This window comes from Gigantopelta aegis, chromosome 12 (genome assembly GCF_016097555.1).
Source record: "Gigantopelta aegis isolate Gae_Host chromosome 12, Gae_host_genome, whole genome shotgun sequence".
Taxonomy (NCBI): domain Eukaryota; kingdom Metazoa; phylum Mollusca; class Gastropoda; order Neomphalida; family Peltospiridae; genus Gigantopelta; species Gigantopelta aegis.
Window position 1 is genome coordinate 16,965,170 of NC_054710.1, and position 15,706 is coordinate 16,980,875.

Below are 15,706 nucleotides of genomic sequence, written 5' to 3' on the forward strand. Positions count from 1 at the left end.
TTTGAATAAATAGATAGGATTTTAGATATATCGGGGAGAAACATTGGAAGGCTCCCGGGGAACATGTCCGACCGGACTGGTAAATATATTTTTCTGCTCTGTTGTATAACCTTGATGTGATTGATGTGACTTTAAATATTTTAATACTGTATTGTACCAATATTCTTTAGACAGTGTCTCCGGTAATCTGACGAAGTACATTGTAGGCTTCACTGTTCTAATATATTTATACGAGTATTTGGTAAGATAAAGCTTAGCCGGTCATCCTAGAGGACCTAGGTAAACTGTAGGTTATTGTCTTTAAGGTGATAGGTACCAGTATTAATTCTGTATTACAAGGTTACTGAATGAGTAGTTAAGGGTTAATTAAAAATTAACCAGTTAGGAATAGAGTTGTAATTCCTTTATTAATTAAGTTCCCCTGGCAGCGTTTTTCAATTATCACACGCGTGTGGATTGTATCACCATAAAGTGATTAGAATATTGTGTAAACTAGACACCTAGTGATTAACTAATTAAGTGATTAGTTCTGGGTTGTTATTATAATGTTGTTGTTAATTAACTACAGCGGCAAGTACATTTGTCAGCGTAGTGTTAATACAGATTCCAAAGTGTATTGTGGTTTTTTTGTGTTTTCTAGTGAACTAAACGTGCTACATATATATATTTATATAAGATCTTATCTCTGATTATACCTAGAGCCGAGCCACTCGGGTATTAGAATGCCCAATACAGAGAGATCTAATAGATATATAGTTAGAAGAGATATTTGGATAATCGTGTTTTATTCAGTTACGGGTATTATAGGATCCCCGTGACAAGGCCTCTGATTGATATAAATTAAGATCGATTATGGGTAATAAATAGAATATTAAACGAGCTTCCATTTCATATCATGTTTATGCCCCTCGCTAAAACTTGTGACAACTGAAAATTATTTCACTCGGGACATAAACATGATACAAAATGGAAGCTTGTTTAATATCCTATAATTATTATACAATAAATTTGATAATAACTGGTACGGAGTTTTTTATTCTGTTTATTACCTCAGCTATTTGTTTTGGTTTTTTAAAAAGCCTTTACTTTTTATATAGCCTACATCAGCTGCACATCCATGTATATAGAAATGACATAAACTACTTTACTGTTCTGGTTTTTGCTTTAACTTTGTATTTTATTCACGGTTCACAGATAATTTTCAAAACCCAAAGTTCTATATATTCTGGAAAAAAAAGATCTGTAATGAATTGCATTAAAGTACCATTTTATTACAAGTTTAACACTGAAACCAGAAAGACGTAAACACAAACGCTTTGTGTGTGCTTTGCCAAATCAACACGGTGATTGGTTTGTTGGCATCAAATCGTCCAGTAGTAGTGTACATTAAACCAATGCATGATAATTTCTCAGTGAGAAATTATGATTTTTATTTTCCCCGTTATGAGTGCCTGTTAGGGTAATACATATGTACAAGCATATATTTTCATAAATTTGGGACCTAACGGTTTGTGAGAGCTGTAGCTGAATAGATTAGATTTAGTCTGTTGCTAAGGAAAAGTAATACACATATCCCACCTCCTGACTAGTATATCAAAGGCCGTAGTTTGTGCTATTCTGTCTGTGTGATGATGCATATAAAAGATCCCTTGCTACTAATGAAATTTAGACTATATGTAAAAATTACCAAATGTGTGACATCCAATAGCCGATGATTAATCAATTGATGTGCTCTAGTGGTGTCGTTAAACAAAACCAAACTGTTTAACTATTGTTACAGAAAAGTAACACGCATATCCACCTTCTGACTTTGCATTCCAATTATTGTTAAAACAGGGCCGGGACTTAGCCCAGTGGTAAAGCACTCGCTCGATGCGCAGTTGGTCTAGTGTCGATCCCCGTCGGTGGGCCCATTGGGCTATTTCTCGTTCCAGCCAGTGCACCACAACTGGTATATCAAAGGCCGTGGTATGTACTACGTTGTCTGTGGGATGGTGCATGTAAAAGAACCCTTGCTGCTAATCGAAAAGAGTAGCCCATGAAGTGCCGACAACAGGTTTCTTTCTCAACATCTGTGTGGTCCTTAACCATATGTCTGATGCCATATAACTGTAAATAAAATGTGTTGAGTGTGTTGTTAAATAAAACATTTCTTTTTTTCTTTTTTCTTTTTTGTTAAAATGCACCACTCCGGGTACACACATCACTGTCTGTGCTATGTACATGTAGGTAGGTTCAGTGGTAGATGACACTGGGCCAATAGCCTGTGTGTAGTTTTGTGCTGGGGTGTCGATAAACATTCATTCGTTTAGTGGTAGATGACACCCACTAGCCGATGTGTAGTCTAGTGCTGGGGCGTCGTTAAACATTCAATCATTCGTTTAGTGGTAGTGGTATTACAACTACATGTACAGCTAAACTAAGAGTTGCTGATTAATTATTACCTGTCTTAACGAGTTACTTTTAGTTGAAACCTCTAAGATTAGCAGGTTAATTATTACCTGTGCAAACCTTGCTTTTTAAGGTGCACGGATGTGATCGCGCTCGTACAGGGAACGTAATTTCAATCTGACGAGTGTGAAAAACCGCGCACGTTACACTCAACAAACGGCACACATAAAATAGATGGGTTTATTTATTTCCACTGTTTACAAAAATCAACCGTTTTCATAAGCTCATTTAGCTGATAGGAAAGTCCTTTTATTAAAACAATAAAAATTAAAAACATGGTGGTGGCTTCCATGCAGTCGTTAAACTGGTATTTCTCTTGGTTGAACAAATTGGGAAATACTGGTTTAATAGACAGTTTTGTAGACGTACCAGTCAAAATCCAATCGGAGCTACACTGCCTATTTTATTTATTTTGGAGACTGATTTTTCACTCACCTTAGCATATTGAGGTGTGCAATTTTCCACTCGCCTATAATTTTCAAAAACCAAGGACTGCCTGTGTTAACGAGTTGTGTGTGTGTATTTCTCAGGTGAAGTTCCATGAGGCGGAGATGGTGGCTCTACAGGAGGAGCGCAGCAAGCGCGCGGCTCTCGAAGATAAACTGCAGCGTGAGACCCTGCTACGAGAGGAACTCGTGCAGCAGCGCGTCAACATGAGAGAGAAGCAGATGCAGCAGGTACAGTTACTTCCCTTTGTTTGATTTTCATACTTTACAGGAATATTTGTTGCGTGTCTTTCAGGATTTTGACCTCTTATTTCTTCCCATGAATTATTTTTCTCCATTGTTCAACTTGAATTTTTTTAGTTGTCTCCCTTCGACCTAGTTATCACCCTTGATTTTTTTTTTCTCACAGATTTTGCCTCTTGTTTTGATTTTCGGTAACTTTTAATTACTAAGTTAGAGAGGGAGGTGGTAATAGAAAAGAATAGCCTATGATATGGTGCCAATTGGTTTTCTATCTCAAATTATCTGTTGTCAATAACCATATTATGTCCAGTGCCATAGAGGCATAATTAAAATGTTTTGAGTAAACAATTTTTTCCTTACTTTCTCAACACATTATAAACTTATGTTGGACACCAATCAGCCATACATTAAATGTACTGAGGTGTCATATAACACTAATTTCTTTAATATTACATGGCTCAAACCTAATGGCATCGATGGGATATACATTGCCGCAGGTAGAGAGCATCATTGACGGCACAAAATATTTGTACCATCAGTACAGCTGCACAACATTGGCAAAATGTATACACCTGGTGTACATTATCTGCCAGTATTTAACATTTGCACAGTTGAAATATGTCTACATACAGCAAAATAACCTTTCAGTCATGTTTATTTCCTGTAAATGTCACTTTTAAAATAATTGCCATAGACAGACTCAAAATTGCCGTCGGTGGTTGTTTCACCCATTGAAATTATTTTAAAAATTGCCATGGAAGACAAATTGTTAAGTTCGAGCCCTGTATTAAAAACAAATTTATTACCAATATAGTTAAAAATATCTTGGTACATATTCAAAGTGATACGTCCCACAAGAACACCAAGTGGGACGTAACACTTTGTGACGTCATTGATTGGCACACTAGAACATTACAAGAACGTCAACAAAACAAGTTGAGTGATAAAAATTAAGATCGATTATAGGTATTAAATAGGATATTAAACTCGCTACCATTTCTTATCATGTTTATGTCCCTCGTCAACTAATTTTCATTGTCACTCGCTAAAGCTTGTGATAACTGAAACTTATTTCACTTGGGATATATAAGGCTGTATACTACCAAATCAAATCCCATAGACGACAATAGTAACATATGTGGCTAAAACTCCTACCTACAGCGTATCAATCGACATAAATGCCACATATATAAATACTACCACCCCTCACCCTTAAAGTGAATCAGAAAAAAATGGGGGTCAAGCTGCTCATTTCTGAGATAACGGGTAGCGTCTATGACTAACCTAGTTCTGCACAAAATTTGAGTACTTTCTTTTAACAGGTACCCCATACATGTTTCAAGCACATTGCTACTTGATTCAGTAGTACTAGATGAAATAAAATTGCATATTTTTTACCCAGATGAAACTTCTTTTTTTTTTTTTAACAATCAACACAGTCACATTTATCACCAATCACAGGACTTGTGGTGTTCACTTCTCTATCAAAAGTTGGGTATACCTCAAACTTTGACCCAGCCAGAAGTTATTTTGGTCGAGTACTACCATAAACATGATACGAAATGGAAGCTCGTTTAATATCCTATAATTCTGTTCACTTCTCTATCAAAAGTTGGGTACGCCTTGAACTTTGACCCAACAGGAAGTTATTTGGTTTAGTACTACCATAAACATGATACGAAATGGAAGCTTGTTTAATATCCTATAATTCTGATTTCGCTTTCGCAGGCTCGGCCTCTGACGCGCTACCTTCCGATACGCAACAAGGAGTTCAACCTGCAGCACCACATCGAGTCTGCCGGGCACAGCCTGGAGGCTTGTCAGCACGTGATCATCATGGCAACCAGCTGCCGCGGCTTCCTGCACAAGATGGGGAACAAGTTCAAGACATGGCACAAACGCTGGTTCGTGTTCGACCGGATGAAGCGTTCACTGCTCTACTACAGCGACAAGACGGAGACGAAGGCGCGCGGTGGCATCTACTTCCAGTCGATCGAGGAGGTCTACGTCGACCACCTGCGAACTGTGAAGAGTCCCAACCCCAAACTGACCTTCTGTGTTAAGACGTACGACAGGACCTATTTCCTCGTGGCGCCCACACCCGAAGCCATGCGGATATGGATAGACGTGATTTTCACGGGGGCGGAGGGATATCAGCAATTCTTGTGACGGCCTCCCGTAATGATGTCAAAAATTACAGGACCTATTTTCTTGTGGCGCCCAATCCCGAAGCTATGTGGATATGGATAGACATGATTTTCACAGTGGCAGAGGGATACCAGCAATTCTTGTGATCGCCTCCCGTAATGATGACAAAATTACAGGACCTATTTTCTTGTGGCGCCCATGCCCGAAGCTATGTGGATATGGATAGACGTGATTTTCACAGGGGGCGGAGGGATACCAGCACTTCCCATAATGGTGTTAAAATATAGTTCTTATGTCATGGATGCGGGGAGTTGATGTTTGACAGATGTGTGTTTCGTAATGCGATGTTGCCAGAAGCCATGTATGAACATCCAGACAGACTAAGATATGTGTTATAAGGCCACCTGGGGCTGTATATAAAGTGGCCTCTAAAGTCAGGTGGCTGCTTAATGCAGGTCTGTTTGTATTAGATGGGAAAGTAAGATGACCTCTTTAGAGAAGTGGCTGTACAATTATTAATACATGTCACCAGAGCGGCCTCTCAAGTCAGGTGGCTGATTAATACAGGTCAGCTTGAATTAGATGGCTTTAAAAAAGTAAGGTGGAAAAGTAAGATTACATCTTTAGAGAGGTGGCCGTATAATGCAGGTCGTCACTGTGTATTGTCAATACAGGGCAGTCGTATATGAAGTCCATTTACAAAGGTGGCTTATTAACAGAGGTCATGTCTTAAGCTTTGAGCAGTATAGCAAGCTGGCCTTTAAACAGATGGCTGTTTAAGACAGGATTGTAATATATTATTATGATTTGAAACAACAGTGAGATGTCCTCTTAAGGCAGGTGGCTGCTGAACACAGGTTATGCTTTGAACAATATATATAGTAAGCTGACCCCTTGACAGGTGGCTCTTTAATACAGGATTGTACTGTATATTGTATGATTTGCAACCACTGTATGATGTCCCCTTAAGACAGGTGGCTGCTTAAAGCAGGTTGCTACCTAATACAAGAGAATCAGAGTTTGAAAATTAGCAAGGTGATTTATTTCAACAGGTGGCTGTTTAATGCAGGTCCCATACTACATGTAAGTTGTGGAAAAAACTTGGATGACCTATTAAGACAGGTGGCTGTTAAATAGAGGTCATTTGCTATTGTGATGTGGAGACTAGTAAAGTAACATCTTACTGCGAGGAGCTGCTATACAGAGGTGCTGACATATGTAGGTCTGAGTAAACCTTGGCATATAAAACATTAAAACATTATTACACGAGCGACGTAAGTTTGAAGAATGTCACTCAAATTTCTACGCTGTCTGTACTGAGTGGTTCTGTTTTGAATTATCATGTTCTGTTCTGAATTGTCATGTTCTGAATTGTCATGTTCTGAATTATCCTGTTCTGAATTGTCAGGTTCTGAATTATCATGTTCTGTTCTGAATTGTCATGTTCTGAATTATCCTGTTCTGAATTGTCAGGTTCTGAATTATCCTGTTCTGAATTATCATCATGTATCCTATCAAATTACCTCAGTCTAATTCTGATCTGCTGAATGGTTTACCGTAAATAATCGCATTACAGTCTGTGTCTTTAATATTAAAATACGACATCAGCAATTGTCTGTATACAGATGTGTGTATATTTACGCTGAAATCGCTCTATTACTATAACTGGGGCCATAGTGCAGAATGATTAAATAAGCTCTTTACTTAGTTGTTATTTTAATATTAAAACATGACATCAGCAGATGTGTGTATATACATGTATTTACGCTAAAATTGTTCTATTACTTCCATAGGGGGTGATAACTGGGGCCATGATACAGAATAATCACTTTACATAGTTGTAATTTTAATATTAAAACATGGCATCGATAGATGTGTGTATATTTACTCTGAAATCGCTCTATTACTTCCATAGGGGGCTATAACTGGGGCCATGGTGTAGAATGATTAACTAATCACTTTACATAGTTGTCATTTTAATATTAAAACATGACATCAGGAGATGTGTGTATATTTACTCTGAAATCGCTCTATTACTTCCATAGGGGGCTATAACTGGGGCCATGGTGTAGAATGATTAACTAATCACTTTACATAGTTATCATTTTAATATTAAAACATGACATCAGCAGATGTGTGTATATTTACTCAGAAATCGCTTTATTACTTCCATAGGGGGCTATATCTGGGGCCATGGTGTAGAATGATTAACTAATCACTTTACATAGTTGTCATTTTAATATTAAAACATGACATCAGCAGATGTGTGTATATTTACTCAGAAATCGCTCTATTACTTCCATAGCGGGCTATAACTGGGGCCATGGTGCAGAATGGTAAAATGATCACTTTACAATATAGTCTGTGTCAATAATATGAAAACCTGACATAGCGTACGTACGTGTGTTTATTTACTCTGAAGTGGCTGTATTACTTCACAATGTGGCTATAACTGGGGCCATGGTGCAGAATGGTAAAATGATCACTTTACAATATAGTCTGTGTCAATAATATGAAAACCTGACATAGCGTACGTACGTGTGTTTATTTACTCTGAAGTGGCTGTATTACTTCACAATGTGGCTTTAACTGGGGCCATGATAGTTTTAATTATTTTGTATCTGTCGTACAACACAAGTGAAGTCAATTAGCAACTTATAGGGTTTTTTATGGTTTTGTTTTTAAAACATTTGTATTCCCAGATCCTCTGTTTTACAGCCATATCTCCACACACTCCCACAAGAGTGGAAGAGATTGTGGATATTAAAGGGACGGACCCTGGTTTTTTAAACACTAAGGCATATTTTTCACCTGGATCCTTGTTTGAACTCGTAAAAATGGACACTAAATTTGGTTAATTTAGAAACCTGTAACAAATTTGGATACAACAGAGTGAAACAAGAGTCTGTGACGTTGAAATATCCTTAAAAATGGACTAAAACGCGACTCCATCACTGTTACTTCTCAGACGTACGTGCGTTTTTAAAAAATATGAAAAATGCATTTTGTGATATTAGAAACACCAGGATGACCAGAAACACTTCGGTTCTACAAAAACGGATAATCTAAAGAATAAAATCTAAGTAATGTTTGATTTCAGTTATCATAATCGGCTCTAATAGTAAAAAATATGCTGTAGTGTTTAAAAACTAGGGTCTGTCCCTCTAAGGAACAACTCCTAGTTGTTTTTATAAATTTACATTATCATTTTCGTTTACATGGTGGCTATTTCTGTGGTTGTGATTGTAGTTTACGGATTTTATTTCACTCATACAGTACGTGACATAAACATTGAGTCAACTTGCAGTCCATAGCTGGTTCCTTAAATTTACATTGGACAGGCAGGGTCGTAGCTAGGATTTTTATACGCCCATCTATGATGGGTCGTATTATGGTATTGCGTCGTCCGTAGATCCGTCTTTTGACGTTTTTTTGTCCGGACCATATCTTGCATACAGGACCATCAAACCTCACATGTAGGAACAACTTGGGATGATGGTGTGTCGCATACTATTACTAGGTCACTGTGACCTACTTTTCACGGTCTACTGCACATAGCAGTAAATCCTTATCCGGACCATATCTTGCATACAGGACCATCAAACCTCACATTTAGGAACAACTTGTTGGTTGTTGTTTTGTTTTTTTGGTTATTTTTGGGGAGGGAGGGGGCAGATGAATTCTTGGAACAAATGAGCATAAAAAAAACATTAGGGGAGACAATTGCCCCATTTGTCCCCTTCTCTCCCCCCCCCTCTCCCCCCCCCCCCCCCCCCACCCATCCCTGCTAGCTACGGCCCTGACTGGCTGTATCAGTTATCACATGGTGGCTCTAACTGAGATCTGATCATACTTTAATTACATTATTTCAGTCATACAGTATGAAAACAGTCAACTACAGTACATGATATATATATATATATATATATATATATATACATATATACATACATACATACATACATACAGATACATAGCCCCCTTACCCTCACGATTGTAATAACACCTTTTGGAATCAGTGTTGTGAAGAGATACAATATTTAATATGCTAATGGCAGATTCGTAATCGTAATGCATTTTATAGCTTTATTTGCCCACTTTTAGACATTATATAAAATTATATATTGTTTTGGTGTATTACTGGCGAGAGACAACCATCTATGACTGGTTGATTTTATAAATTTATTGTTGGTCCGTGTTGGTGAATTGGATGCATCATCAGACTGTAGGCCTACATTGACACTTCCCTCCATTTTAAAAGATTAAACTGTAATGGAAACTGTTTTGAAAATAATACTAATATTGTGGTTAAATTCTAGAATCAGAATACATCTTCTGTTTGTAGAACCCTTTTCTAGTGACTCCTCAATTCCTAGCCTCCTTAATGTAGGATGTAGCACAGTGGAGGGGTGCTCTCATCAAAAGGGTGGGATGTAGCTCTGGTAGGGTGGTATCTAGCTAAGAGGTACGGTGCTCTGATCAAAAGGGTGGGATGTAGCTCAGTAGTATGGTGCTCTGATCAAATGGGTGGGAAGTAGCTATGTGGTAGGGTTCTCTGGTCAAAGGGGTGGAATGTAACTCAGTGGTAGGGTGCTCTGATAAAAGGGTGGGATGTAGCTCAGTAGTGTGGTGCTCTGATCAAATGGGTGGGAAGTAGCTATGTGGTAGGGTACTCTGGTCAAAGGGGTGGAATATAACTCAGTGATAGGGTGCTCTGATCAAAAGGTTGGCATGTAGCTCAGTGGTAGGGTGGTCTGATCAAAAGGTTTGAATATAGCTCAGTGGTAGGGTGGCATGTAGCTCAGTGGTATGGTGCTCTCAGCAAACGGGTGGCATGTAGCTCAGTGGTAGGGTGCTCTGATCAAAAGGGTGGAATGTAACTCGGTGGTAAGTGTTCACCTGAGGTATGATGGGTTGTAGGATCCATCGTTCTTAGTGGACTTTATTTTCTTTTTTGTTTCAACCAGTGCCCCATGACAGGCACATCAGAGAACATAATAATATTATGTCTTGTCCTGTTTACAGGGAAAGTCCATATAACAGATCCTCTACTGCATTTTATGTAAAATCAGCCAGTATGGCAGCAGGTTTCCTCTCTCTATCAGCAAAATGTCTAAGCAGCTATATACTAGACATCAGTAGCTGTAGTTAAAAATGTACTTCGGCCTTGTCAAGCAAATATTCCTTTCCTTTGGTGATCACAAGTTAACAGACAATCACTAAAACAAACAGAAAACCTAGTCACCCACCTACACCTAGCTGACTTTATCGTTGGTTTGCGTTCTGTAGTTTCTGCTTCTGTGTGGATGTCTAAGAAATACACTGAATAACTAATATAGTTTGTATTAATGAAGAGAGATGCATGGTATATATGGAATAACAAATATAGTAAACTTCAACAAAATATGTTGAATTACAAACACATGTATTCAGTAAGAAAACAATATAGTTAAAATGAAATGTACTGAATACAGATAAATGATTGAATAATCGAAATATATTTTGAATAACACAATATATCAAATAAAGCATAATGATTACAAATAACATATATATATTTTAATAATGCAGAGATATTTTGTATTGTAGAAAAATAACAAGAGACTTGGTATAAATTCCAGAGATCTCCTGAATAACAGAAAAGTTATATTAGAGAAATGTTTGCTTTTACTGTAGGCTGTATGCCTGGGGCCAATTTCACTAAACATCGTAAGTTTACGTTTGCCACTAGCAGTTATACCGGACATACGTGTACACGTGTTTCGCATCTATTTCACTAAACATCGTAAGTTTACGTTTGCGACTAGCAGTTATACCGGACATACGTGTACACGTGTTTGGCATCTATTTCACTAAACATCGTAAGTTTACGTTTGCGACTAGCAGTTATACCGGACATACGTGTACACGTGTTTGGCATCTATTTCACTAAACATCGTAAGTTTACGTTTGCGACTAGCAGTTATACCGGACATACGTGTACACGTGTTTGGCATCTATTTCACTAAACATCGTAAGTTTACGTTTGCGACTAGCAGTTATACCGGACATACGTGTACACGTGTTTCGCATCTATTTCACTAAACATCGTAAGTTTACGTTTGCGACTAGCAGTTATACCGGACATACGTGTACACGTGTTTCGCATCTATTTCACACAGAAAATTACATCATTACAGAAGATGGAGCATTTTAATGACACAAAAAAAGAAAAGAAATATGTGTACTTAAAACTATATTTTTTTGTACTATGACAGTAATAAAAAAATTCTTTTTGTCATAGATTTACATTTACTTGCAAAACTAGGCTTACAATGTTTTGTGAAATTGGGCCCTGCTCTGTAACTGTTGATGTAGATGACATAGACATTTGTTTGTATTATGGTTACAGCTCTATAGTCCAAAGGTTCAGTGGTCCGAAGGTTCAACACTAACCCTAACCCTAGGTTCAGTAGTCCGAAGGTTTATAGACCTAACCCCGGACTATTGAACCTTTGGACTATTGTATTACAGGAGATGATAGCTTGCAGAAGCTGTGCCAAAGTTAAGTCTTGTTAAAAAGACTCTTTTTTTTTCTTTCTTTTTTCTGTTGAAATCTGGCTGCTGCTAATTCTTATGTGGTATAACATCGAGGAACACGTTTGTCTTGTCAAAGTTGACTGTTCTCATACGAGGCACGTTAACTATCCACAGCACTGCTGAACCGTGAACGTTGATCGACAATTTCGTGAACAGATTCACTCTGTTAAATTCAACGATCCATACAAAAGAGGATATATGTTTCTTTTGGGGGAGGTGAGGGGGCAGGACCCATATTCACAAAACATCATACGTCTAGTTTTACGTGTAAAGTTGGGCGTAAATATAAAAGTGCCTCCGGTTACAACTAACGCTGCACATAAGTCGTGTACATATAATAAATCAAGCACTATCACCGTTATTTATTATTATTTGCGGAAAATGGGCGCATTTCCAATAACTGAAGCAGTTTGCGATGGCGAACGCCCACGGATTGCACAGTTTTTGTTGTGTGTGATCTAAGGTCTCACTACACAGACGTCATCTGCCATTGAAACCCATGTTACAACTGCCCAACTTCAAGCGAAGATTGCCCATAGAACGGGTTCTTGTTGGCACTAACAACATACACCATTGCGAACATACATTATATAAGCATTTATATTCACTCCAAAATTGTGAACATTTCCGTCTCACTTTTTTGCTATAGGACCGCATCTGGCTGTAGTACCGGTCCAAACAGGTGGTTCATTAACCGATTCACTCCGGCTGTCACTTGCGCTATATACCCATGTCCCAAAAGGTCGATGCAAAATATTACAAAATAACATGGTTCAAAATACAGCCAGAAGGCTTACCATTAAACATACACATTATTTTAATTCTTCGCCATTTCCTAGAAGTGAATATGTGAACCATAACATGTGCCACAATTAGGAACTATAGTGGACCGTCATCAATGAACTCTCACCCGGAAGTCATCTGTGTAGTGAGACCTAACGGATGTTTTCGACTCGGCTAATTTTCTACTGAGTTATCTTTTCCTTTTTAAGTATGGCCTCAAGTTCGTACCAAAACGCGAATCCTCACGAATACGAAAATGCCATGGTTCGCCGTGTTATTGTTAGCAGACGACAAATGAAATTCCGTTTTGCGCATTTGTTATTTACCCGGTAGTCATCGTTTCTAATGGGTTTTTTTTAATTTCTCCGGTGAGAGGGATACAATCGTAGATTTAAATCCAACTAAGTCATGTTTACATTTACGACCGTCTTTGAGAATAAGTTGCTTCTTGCACGTAAACGTAAATCTGTGGCACACGAAAGTGCTAGTTGTAGACGTAACTTTACATCTTTTCGTGAATATGGGTCCAGCTCTACCTCGGCCTACAACATCTTTAAGAGTTGAGGGTACTTTCGGTTTAGCTGTCAATGTGAAAGAGAAAGTACATGTATTTGAATATTGGGTAAAACTGGTACTTTTAACCTTTTTACCTGCGAGTACAATAACAAACTAGATTATAATTTTGAAATATAGAATAGAGTATTAAAAATACTTGTATTTTAACTTATTGTATTGAAATGAGTAATATTTAAAAAAAAACATAAGGAAGTAAAACTCATAACAAGGTGTCTGCTGTAGTGGGGTTGTGGTGGGGTTCAGTCTGTGTTATCATCAGTACAAATTATATGTGTTATCCTAATTGCAGTTTTATGTCAGATTTTACTGAAATTCTTTTTAGTTTCATTTATTATTTGTTTACAAATATTTCAATCATAAATATTAATTACTTCTTAATTGTATATACCCTTTGTTTTAGAATTCTTGTGTTGGACATTCTCTTTCGTTTAACTTGATTATTTTAATTATATGCCGTTGCTAACAGATTTGTACAAACAATGATAATATATTTACAGGTTATGACTTGTTACAGCTGCCAGTTACTGTTTTGTGGGACTACTCTCTCCATCACTATTGTTTTCCTTTTTGCGTAACCGTTATATCCATGTATATGGTGCTCCAAATTTTATGTGGATATGCTAAAAGAAATTTGTATAAGCAACGCGTGAACAAAACTATCGTTCTCGCAATTTTATGAAGATGAGCTATAGTGTATTTTTTTTATGAGGCGTTTTCCCCATTTCAGTGTCACAAACTTATGTTTCACTCTCGATGTGTTACGGGTTTGTAGATCAACCAAATTTAAGGTCCATTTTTACAGGTTGAAACTAGGGTCTGTAATGTTAAAGCCTCATTATTCAGTTTTGACGAGTGTCCAGAATATAGAAGTTACTTCATCGAAATGTTCCTTCAGACCACTGCCTCCTGCATCTATACATAGACGTCTATATAGGTCTAGGTTGGTCACATTATGAAATAACAGTCGCGCGACTACCGGGAGGGCATGGGCTGCCTTGATGCGACTGATGGCTAAAATCAGCAAGTTGCAACCCACCCCACCCCTCTTTCCTACCACTAAAGATAAACAAAAACAAAGGGGACCCACCGAACCATTTGTTGCATTTCTCAGAGTTAATAATGTTATGTCATTGGACCACAACGGACAGATAAGAAACGAGTTATTCGTGGATCTACTGTGGCAGTCTGTGGGTTGTGGTTGTACGGGAGGGTGTGTGATCTATGTGAAGTAGATTGTTTTCGTTTGTACAGTATGTAGATGTGTAGCAAGGTCACACCGTGGGACGTGATTGTGATATACGTTGTTGTCTGTTCTCCTGTGTACGTGTCTTAAACGGGCTCTCACTGTACAGTTTTAGACAATTTTATTTTTATATAAATAATATGGAATGCACTCTGTTGTTGTTTTTTGTTGAGATTTCTTGTCTGCAGTCTAAGTGCCATAAGTTGGAGCAGTATATCAAAGGCTATGGCATGTGCTATCCTGTCGGTGGCATGGTGGATATAAAATATCCCTTGCTAATAATAGAGAAATGTAGCCCGTTACTTCTCTAAGACTATACGTCAAAATTACCAAATGTTTGACATCCAATAGCCGATGATCAATAAATCAATGTGCTCCAGTGGTGTTGTTAAACAAAACAAACTTTAAGTTCAATATTCCAGTCATCACGTGTATCAGACTGGTACATTAAAAGCTGTGGTATGTACTGTCCTGTCTAGGGAGAACATACAGTGCCCCTTGACTGGTACCTCAAATACCACGATATGTACTGTCCTGACAGGGCTAGCACTGTCGTTCGTCAATTACAAATAATAAGAAATATTTGCGAAATAATTTGCAAAAGACTGCTATTCCAAAATTTGCAACCGATTCTATCGATTGCTGCGCCTAGCTGAAAGATTTGGCGCCAATTGCCGGTCCAAGTGATCCGCCGTCTTTCTTCCCTCGCGATTGTCGTGAACAGAAAAAATCAAAAACAAAAAACACATCACAAAGTCAGTAATATAAAATAATGATTATAAATAACATATATATATTTTAATAATGCAGAGATATTTTGTATTGTAGAAAAATAACAAGAGACTTGGTATAAATTGCAGAGATCTCCTGAATAACAGAAAAGTTAAATTAGAGAAATGTTTGCTTTTACTGTAGGCTATGTGCCTGGACCCAATTTCACTAAACCTCGTAAGTTTACGTCTGCGACTAGCAGTTACACCGAACATACATGTACACGTGTTTCGCATCTATTTCACACAGAAAATTACATCATTACAGAAGATGGAGCATTTTAATGACCAAAAAAAAAAACAGAGAAGAAATATGTGTACTTAAAACTTCTTCTTTTTTTGTACTATGATAGTAATAAAACATTTCTTTTTGCCATAGATTTACATTTACTTGCAAAACTAGGCTTACAGTGTTTGGTGAAATTGGGCCCTGCTCTGTAACTGTTGATGTAGATGACATAGACATA

The 15,706-nt window shown here is 37.7% G+C and overlaps 1 protein-coding gene across 5 annotated transcripts in view; it reads left to right on the forward strand.

The window, feature by feature from the left end:
- LOC121386299 (pleckstrin homology-like domain family B member 1) overlaps positions 1 to 8,169 on the forward strand; it is a 190,635-nt gene extending 182,466 nt beyond the window's left edge. For 4 of the 5 annotated variants that reach the window (XM_041517148.1, XM_041517151.1, XM_041517149.1 and 1 more), the window contains 2 exons: positions 2,982 to 3,128; positions 4,869 to 8,169. In XM_041517148.1, coding sequence (XP_041373082.1) covers positions 2,982 to 3,128; positions 4,869 to 5,309 — 588 coding nt within the window. In that variant the 3' untranslated portion in view covers positions 5,310 to 8,169. The remainder of the gene's footprint in view (positions 1 to 2,981; positions 3,129 to 4,868) is intronic. The other variant, XR_005959629.1, reaches the window with a different exon arrangement.
- Positions 8,170 to 15,706: the final 7,537 nt, after the last annotated feature.